At 34.5% G+C, this 10,000-nt stretch overlaps 2 protein-coding genes across 3 annotated transcripts in view; both read right to left on the bottom strand.

The window, feature by feature from the left end:
- The window catches only part of LOC125030795 (gamma-interferon-inducible lysosomal thiol reductase-like), a 22,262-nt gene extending 21,371 nt beyond the window's left edge, over positions 1–891 (bottom strand). For both annotated transcript variants that reach the window (XM_047621095.1, XM_047621104.1), the window contains exon 1: positions 580–891. In XM_047621095.1, coding sequence (XP_047477051.1) covers positions 580–789 — 210 coding nt within the window. In that variant the 5' untranslated portion in view covers positions 790–891. The remainder of the gene's footprint in view (positions 1–579) is intronic.
- Positions 892–3,388: 2,497 nt separating this feature from the next.
- The window catches only part of LOC125030790, a 7,068-nt gene continuing 456 nt past the window's right edge, over positions 3,389–10,000 (bottom strand). The window contains exons 2-4 of the mRNA XM_047621084.1: positions 8,484–8,626; positions 7,716–7,844; positions 3,389–4,521 (exon numbers count right to left, since the gene is read on the bottom strand). Of these exons, the coding sequence (XP_047477040.1) occupies positions 3,712–4,521; positions 7,716–7,844; positions 8,484–8,626 (1,082 nt within the window). The 3' untranslated portion in view covers positions 3,389–3,711. The remainder of the gene's footprint in view (positions 4,522–7,715; positions 7,845–8,483; positions 8,627–10,000) is intronic.

Here is a 10,000-nt window from a genome sequence, read left to right as displayed (position 1 = left end):
AAACTAATATACAATGCTTTCTGTTTTCTATTTTTACAAAATTTACACAACAGCGAAGATTCTGTTCTACAAGAGATTTGTTTGTAGCTCTAAACATCTTCATGTGTCTGTGATATGTATTGAGGATGGTCTTTTAATAATTCCATAATTCCATACATGACTCTGAATACTACAAGTTATAATCTCCAGCTGAAAAAGTACAGATTATTTGGAAGCAGGAAAACCTGACAGTACATTCTTAAAATAGAAAATAAGATAATGCAAGTCAAGGGAAAAAAACTTCACAGTCACTACACATGACTCATGATTTACAAAGAACAGTCCCAGATGAAAGTATCCTACAACAAATACAACAAATACAATCAGCTACACTGTCACTAACAACAAAGAGGGATAGTAATATCGAAACTAAAATCCAAAAGCAAATTAATTAAACCACCAGCAAATAAACAGGATAACTAAGAAAAAAATCCCCGAGCATTAGGACGAGATGAAAGTAGAAACCTGAAACATTACCCACTAAACTACAATGCTACACCTGCGCCAAGACTTCCCTTCCACCTTCAATAAAACACTCACCAGGTGCTCCTCGTCCACGGGCGCCTGCAGGACCGAATTCTGCTCCTGGTCACTCTGAAGCTTCGAGGAGGATATTCCCTTGGAGATCTCGGCGTTAAAACTCGGCGGTTCAAGCACTGGCAGGGAAGAATAATCCCAGATCTTCCACACCAGAACCATCACCAACACCAAAATCATCATCCGTATTAGCCGTCCGCCCCCCATGTCCATGTTCAAGTCAACAAGGCAGAAGATGAAAGTGGTTGAGGGACTCTCGCATTGCCAACAAGATTCCGCCTCGAGCAGCAGCTGTCAAGTGGCCGCAGACGTCAACAATCCCTTGGCATCTGCTATATAAGACCTTCTTTATATTCTCTTCTTCTCGTTAAGTAAATGCTTATAAACTATAAGGAATATTTGGATTGATTTATCAAGGTTTGTGTTTTCTTTATTCATGCGCTACTGTATGTTTGATACTGTATGATATTTATTTTACATAGCAGATACGACGCTCGGGGAAGAAAGTCCGCCAAATTCAAAATAAATTTTCTGATCATGTTACATTGCAACACCTGTCTTATTGCGCATATACTTTAGTAAATTAGAAAAAAAATAAAATGTTGATAGAGTGAATGAATATTCAATCTAGCCTTCTTTTTTTTTTCCCCCGATAAACTTTGTGTGCAATCAAATTGTGCATCAATATTACACATGAATAGTAATGCTCATGATTCTGCCGCACCAAAATATCCTGATTATTCTTAACTGAGATAGAGATGTATTATCCTAACCGTATAATCAAAACCTTGCACTGAAAACAATAATAAAAAAAGTTAATAACAAAATTGTTGACCATCTGTACTGCATTTTTGCAGAATAGTTATTATGGAAAGAAAAGTCAAAGCAATAATATTTAAAGTTAATTTATTCCGTGTACCTGTGTGGATGTTCTAAAATCTTGCAGAGGGGACCGTCTCGCAGATAGTGTGGTAGTTGGGTCTGGGGGGTGTTGGATTTATCGAAAGAGTTATATCCATTTTCACACTCTTATACGAATGTAGAATAACCCACGCGAATATAAACTTCCACGAAGAAAAACTCGGCAGTGAGCGGCGTCAGTGAGTCCAAGGCACTCTCGTGCGGCGTCAACGATTTTGACTTGTATTAATCCCCTGGAGCTAAATTATAACATTATATTTTTAAATCACCAACTGAAATTAATCAAGGGAGGATGAAAGTGTCTTTCAATAATAAATTCCTCCCAAGTTGAAGGATTTATGATTAAAAAAATAAAATCTAAAAATCATCATACAATTATTCATGTTTTATTTTTTTTTCCCGCTAAGAGTGTGGTGTGCATATTTCGATTTTGACATAGACCTCACTTATATTTAACTTTAGGGTTCGAAAATAATGCCTGAGCAGTGGTGAGTCTCTATCTCGGAAAAATAAAAGAACACGACTAGTTCGATCAGATGGTTATGTTTTTATGTTGATTGGAGCCCAAGCAATCGAGAAAACGCATTATAGTAATAATATTGTAACATTTAGATAAATATGGACGGCTGTTGATTAGAAACACTAAAAATCCTACATAAATGTCAAATATCTCTATAAACTCGTTAGATATAGGCCCATAACTAATCGGTCTGTGTCATTACATCAAGATAAGAAACGTCTGTATGAAACAAACAGTGGTGAGAGTATATAACAACATGTGAACGCTTACTAATCGGTTATTTCCAACGGATAAGGTAATTCAAAATAACTCGGTATCTCTGCACTTTTGTACATATGTGCACGCATGTACACACATTTACAGATATGTATACATATTTACACATACATGTGCATACAGTTACAGACGCATGTACACACATTTACGTACACAAGTATATGTATGAACATGTTTTATATACATGTGCACATACGTGTACATATATGTACGCAATTGTACATGTACAGCCACATACACATGTATGCATATGTAAGCACATTTAAATGCTAGAAAACACGAATACAAGTGGTCTGAATCAAGCAATAACTGCGTTTATGCACGCATCATGTTGCTGAGGATAGCATATTCAAAAGGTACCATTTTCGTTTATATTGTTACTCGGGAACCAGTCAAGACTTCTTCCTGTAACAAGAAATGTGTGTAGTTTTATAGCTAATTTAATATTCACAATTTTAGTCTCTTTTCATCAAACTGAATTTTTCGAGCTTCTGTACTGCTATTCTCAAGCAGTTTACATCCCATGTAATACTTGTTCATAACATTAGAAAGCTACTGGAAAAGCAAAAAAATTGACCTCGGGTATTTTTTATATTTGCTTCCGTTTATTTTTGGCGAATTAAAACAAAAAATGCCCATTATACATGGCTTCTGCACGAGTTATTAACACTTGTACATGTATGAAAACATTAATATAAATGGCCTGATACTCACAATAACTTTGTTTCTGGAGTGGGTCATGTTCCCAAAAATCAAATTTTTCTACTTTTTGGAGGGGTGACCTTTTAAAATGTGTTAGAACTTGGGAACCAATCATCATATTGTCATGCAACAAGCATCAATAGATAAAGAAATGAATGTAGTTTCTATGATAATTAGATGATAAAAACTGATTGAAGGAAATTAACATAAAATGAACTGAAATATCTCCAATCTTTTCTCCTTTGTAAAAAAAAAAAAGAAAAAAAAGGGCAATCTTCTTTTGTGACACTGAGTGACTGTTTCCACATCACCCAGTCATGCCAAGTGAAATTTGTTTGCAAGATCTGAAACTTATCTTGATGAGTAAATTCCACTGGATAAGAAATACTACAATTATTTCAATAACTTTATATAAACTTGATAAACTTGACTAAATAGTCATGGTTCATGACAAATGCATATGGATTGAGCACAGTTGAGTATATTCATCACCCTAAAACACTCATATAACAATAAATTAAATTAGTAGTGTTTAAATCATTGTACTATACACTAATTATGGTATGTGTAACTATACAAAAGCTTTGAATACAAAATCCTTCTTTTAAGAATTCTTATACAAAAGAATATATGACTGTACACGCTTAACCAGCAGTTAGCTCTACAATAGAAAATGTTTTCCCTAAAACAACGCTTTACAATGTGTGTGAATAAAATTATCTATTGCCATCTAAGGATGTCTGTAACAGAAATGCTGCTCTCTTAACATATTCATATGCCTCTTGAATGGCTATTCGGTTATCAGCTTCTGCAGCTAAATTCACGACTTCTTCCAAAGCTGACATGAGACTTGCTCTGTCTTCATTAATTTGCACATGTAAACTCTCTTCTTCTTCTATCTCTGGTGTCACATTGAGATGAGTCTCCACTTCAGGAGCTGACACAAAGTGCGTTGATACGTCCATTTCGTCAGGAGATTCCTTCATGAAATGCAAGGTGAGATAGCCTTCAGTTAGGCTGATAACTTGGTGTTCACTTTCATCTTCATTAAACAAATCATCATCAAGAACTTCTGTCTTTGTGGTGATGACACACTCAACTTCTGGGTTTGTGACATGCTCTACTTTAATTTTCCTTGGTGTTACATTACACATAATCCCTCTCAAAATTGTTCGTATGTCTTTTATCATGGGATAATAGCATCTGTTTCCACTTGATGCTTCACTTAAACTGAAATTCTCTCTTACAAATTCAGCAACCAAACTTTTTATTGTTTTTGGAGAATTCACATTTTCTTCAGTCACAAGCTTTGTAATATACTCCACAATTTCAGGATGCACTGGTAATGACCTTTCCTCATCCACTTCATTCAGATGATTCTGATGGTGGCCTCCTCGGCTAATGGCAACTACGAATCTCTCTTCACCCTTCACATCTCCTCTCTTAATGGCTTGCTTTAGCAGCTTTGCAAACTTGCTCTTTATTTTTTTGCTTGACTCTGGCCTCACAGCAAAGTCAGGAAATGCCTGAAAATAATTAATTTGATATTCAGTGGAGTATGACAATATCCATTTTTATAGCAGAATGCACTTGCTTAAATAACAATACTTCTGACATGCTTATATAGATGATTTTAACCCAATACCGCTGGGGAAATGCTGTGCTTATTATTTAATTTTTGTGAAATGTCTCTACATAGATGGCTCTGCTAGTGCTTACCTACAAAGGAGACAATTAGTAAACCTTGTGACTTAACCTGATTTCCCCTTTCCTTGAATTGGTGGAACAACCTTTTTTTTTTCTTACTAATGTTATGAATATCGATAGTGTTATTTTAATTTTATTAAGGGCATTATAATAACTATAATGTTATAAATATTAGTAACAGCAAAATATAATAAACTTTTTTCATAAATCAAGGAAAAGGGTAAATGGGCAAGACAGGCAGTACTCGTAATTGGCTCACTAGTGACTTAGTACAAGTGTAGCCATCTATGTGTAAAAACAATTTATAAAGTAAACTCACATTGGGCATGACATGTACATACATGCCATACCCGGTGGCATTTGGGTAAATCTAAAAAAGGCGAACCTTGAGTAAAAGTTTTATTTCTAATCATTATACAAGACTCTTTTGAAGTTTAAGACCGATCTTCAATAAACCTTCCTCCAGCACAAAGAAAAAATTACTCATTCAATGTCCCCTATTAAAACAGGCCTGAGTACTTGAAAACAGCTCTAGTTTAGACACTATTGTGACTGATAGTGAAGAATACCTTTAGCCTTCACTGTTTAACCCAATGCCGCCGGGGAAAATGAACAAAAAATAGGGAAAATGCGGTGCCCATTTTCTATATTTTTTTGTGAAATGTCTGCCCATAGATGGCTCTGCTAGTGCTTAGCCACAAAGGAGTCAATTAGTAGACCTTGTGACTGTACGTGATTTGAATTGGCGGGAAAAACGTATTTTTTACTAGTGTTATGAATATCAATGGTGTTATTTTCATTATGAACATTATAATTATTATAATGTTTTTTAATATAAGTAACAGCAAAATAAGATAACGTAAAATATTTTTTAAATCAAAGAAAAGGGTGAACGGGCGAGACGGGCATTACTCATAACTGGCTCATTGGTGACTTAGTACAAGTATAGCCATCTATGTTTAAAAAGAATCAAACAAGTACTAACAGTGGGCATAGCACGTGTCTATCCGTCGTACCCGTCGGCAAGGGGTTAAGGACACAGATATTAAAGATGGAATGTCCTTTATAAGTCTCTTTACTATATACGATTTGTATATTGTACAAATAATTTCTAACACAAATAAAAACATTCAAAACTCATGAGCATACCTACAGGAGACATGATAAGGGAAGACTGTATTCAATCCTCTGTTGAAAAGGTTAATCTCAATGGCCATGAATCATAAACATTTGGTCATGAAATTGTATAACATGAAACTATATACTGCAATGTGCCAGAGAGAATGCAATAATTCTAATGGCAATTGGAAAATTTGCAAGGGAAAATACAGCAAATGCAGTAAACCCTCATAGCTAGTTTAAGTTTTAGGAGACAAAGGGGGAAAACATCAATTAAGTATTGCTTATTGTCCTTACTTCCTGATACTAAGTCTGTAGTGGCTCATATCAACAATTACATCACAATAAAAGAGTAACAATACAGTACTTTACTTTAATTAACCCAATGCTGCTGGGGAAAATTAACAAAAAATGGGGAAAATGCTGTGCTCCTTTTCTATATTTTTGTGAAATGTCTGCCCATAGATGGCTCTGCTAGTGCTTAGCCACAAAGGAGTCAATTAGTAGACCTTATGTGATTTGAATTGGCGGGAAAAATGTATTTTTTACTATTGCTATGAATATCGATGGCGTTATTTTTATTATAAACACTATAATTACTATAATGTTATAAATATTAGTAATAGCAAAATAAGATAACGTAAAATATTTTTGTAAATCAAAGAAAAGGGTAAACGGGCAAGACAGACAGTACTCGTAACTGGCTCATTGGTGACTTAGTACAAGTGTAGCAATCTGTGTGTAAAAATAATCGAACAAGTAACTCACAGTGGGTATAGCACGTACGTACACATCATGCCCGTCGGCATTGGGTTAAATCAAGCACACCATCCAATCTGACAATGTACAATACTTGTATATAAAAAATTGCCATATTCCTCATATACCTGATTCATAGATACATCATCTTCTAAATTTCTAAGCATCTCAAGCTTTTGTGCTATTGTTAAATTAACCACTTTTTTTTTTTTTTTTTTTTTTAACTCTATTACCAGACAACACAGTCCAGAGAATGTAGAACACTAAAGCATTTGAACACACTGACACACATAATAAAAAAGGGGTAAAAAACATGGAGCAACATGCTACACAAGTGGTTATACTGATGTAAACAAAGTGACAGCCCTGCCAACTTGCACAGTAGTCGCTCTTGCCCAGTCTTGCCACAACTCTGTGCATAGAATGTGGGACTTACAGACTGAGTCAGATGCTCCAAAATTTGTCCGATGTTTCTGATATCCATTAATAGGAAATCCATAAACCCAAGGTATGAGTTTAGGACTTTTTCTCCAATAACCAAATAGATTTTAAAGCAAGAAACTCTTTGCCAAAAGGGCTTTATGTGGCTTGAAACAAAGAAATGGTTTTACTGGACATGATTCATCCCATAATATAGCTGTTCCCAACCTCGGACACATTTGCAACATCTAGTTCAAGATATCCTATATCACATGAAATGATACAATAGAAAACTAATGTCACAAAATCCAAACAAATTAAAATATAGAGCTGCTTAACTTTTCCACGGGAATACCGTAATTACTTTGCATCTATGAATATTTATGGATATGAAAAGAATTTTATTAGATCCAGTTAGTATTTACTACAGCATTCTGACACACATTATATAAAAGCAGACTCAGATTTATAATTTGCTGCAAATCATATATATCTCGAGTAAAGTTTGTCCTATCACATAGAGCCTAACTGTCACAGTGTTTGAGAAACTCAAGAAATTACATACAAAATTCTTCCATGACCCCTTGAATACTTTGTAAAGACAGAAATAAAAAATCAAACTGAGAGGTAGCTACACAATCCCACACACAATCACAGATCCTAACAGATTTGATAAAAATAGCTATTTTACTATTAAAAAAAACAAAACCTTTACCTTTATGGTTCTAATGCTCATCCTAGCTGGGCAATCATTTTTTATTGTGCCGTATTCTTTTCTCTTCTTCTTTGGAGGTTCATCTACTTCAATAATAACCTCTTCTTTTACAGGCACAGAGTTCTTTCTCTGAAATTGAAAAAAATACACATAAAAACAAAAGATATCTCATATTCCCTAGCATGGGAATACTGAATTCTATGGTCAAACTCAACAGAAAATTCTATACACTTCAAAATCAAAAAGTTGCACACATACATTTAAATATATATGAGAGTGAATCAAGTATGGTGCAAGGCAAGATCTGACTCTTGTTAACAAGAGACTCCTGATGCTAGGCAAGAGCACTAGGGATGAACATAAAGAAACTGTCTCAAGAAAATTTAAAGTTTTAAATATATCCCACCCAACTTTTTGCATTTGAGCATCTAGTCTTTCACATGGTATTTAGTACATAGTACAGTGTCTAGCCTAATAAACACCTATTATCAAAATCTTATATTCACACACCCGCACGCACGCGTGCGCACGAGTAAACTCATATACACATACACATGTATATGCACACAAGTAAACTTGTATACACTTACATGTATATACACTAGTCAAGTAAACTCATATACACATATAAGTAAACACACACACACACATTTACACATGCACACATACTAAATAATTAAATTATATATAGAAAACAGACAAATGAATAAAAAATAAATAAATAAATAAATAAACAGTTAAAAAACACATCAGAAACTACTTCAGTACCTTCCAGTATGCTCGTCCTCTCCTGCAGTCCTTGTTCACAACCCGATTGATTATGAAGGGAGCATGGTCATCTAAACTCACACCCTGAGGAGGAGCACCTTGCAATTTGGGGAGGACCCAGTGGATACTGTCTTTTGTTTCACCTGCAGAAAGAATAGAATGTAAATAATAGCTAGTACTAGCAACAGAGGTAGCAAAAAGAGTAGAGACAGAAAAAATCATGGTATTGCCCATAATAGACTCCTAAAACAACACTATTCATCCTAACAACAATCTACTGAGAGTGAACAAAAGCCCATAATAGTTTATTAAGGATATACCTCCAATGACTCGATTATTCACTGGGACTAAATGTATTCAGCAGTTCAGCTATCGGATATCAAACCTCCATATTTACTATATTTGAAAAAGAGAACTACATTAAAAGTACATTGCATTTTTATGAGTGACACTGACTGATCATAACTTTACAACCTCAAAGAAAATTTATGTAGGGTTACCGCACATTTAATCTGCTTGCTCTGAAGCTTGGTAAGGCTGGGTTTACTCTCTGCACACACTATTTCATATATCAGTAAGAAAAGTTTTTTCGTCCCTTAAAAACAGTGTCCTTAAATTTTCCTTATCTTAGTGAAGTCATTATGCAAACATATACCAAATCAAGTGTTATGTGTTCATATCACTGAAAGGAAACTCTGCCCCTAAATCACCCTTGGAGAGGGACTGCCATCAACTCAACCTCGTGTCTGGAGACCAAAAACTCCACCACATCTAACTGGAAAGACAGAGCCTAGACAAGGTTTCAATTACATTCCTGTAGGTGTGGTAAAACAACTCAGTTACAGCAGTGGGTCTGCAGGTAAACATTTCTCACTACTTACTCAGTCCCAAGCTGATGTGCAAATTATGGGAGTATTGAGCTGTTTGTACTGTGTTTATTTACTTATTTTCCTGATAGGTATTACTATATTTGGTTAGTAGTCATTATTAGAGTTCATTGAAACAAAATTTAATAGATTTACAGACCTATTCTCAAAAATATTTGGGGAAGAATTTTTTAATAGTTGATATAGACAACATATTTTTGGGGTTTTCCTTTTTCCTTTTATTTATTTGTATTACTGTTAATTATACAGATTACTGCAGGTTTTCATTCATATATCATAAATATCAACATTATATGTTCATGTGAAATGTGAAGTTCTAAATATGACAGAAAAATAATTAAAAGAAATAAGTACATTGTAGTTGGTCAATGTGCATTGGTTGCATAAAAGATATGCTACAGCTCAGATCAAAAAGTTTCAGCTATCAGCTTATAGATGAACTATGATAGAGCACAGCAATTTAGGGAGATATAAGTATAAAGGTCATGGAAAATGATATAAAATGTTATAGTGTGATAGGTGTTTCATAGAGAATTAATAAATATATGGTGTGCATTTGCAGTGCCTTCCTTATTGAGAACACTCTGCATCCGTTTGCACTTCATCATATTAAGATTACCATCCAATTAA

The sequence above is a fragment of the Penaeus chinensis genome, chromosome 2 (genome assembly GCF_019202785.1).
Source record: "Penaeus chinensis breed Huanghai No. 1 chromosome 2, ASM1920278v2, whole genome shotgun sequence".
In the NCBI taxonomy this organism is placed as follows: Eukaryota; Metazoa; Arthropoda; class Malacostraca; order Decapoda; family Penaeidae; genus Penaeus; species Penaeus chinensis.
Note: the sequence above shows the minus strand (reverse complement) of the source record. Positions and strands in the feature narration are given on the sequence as shown.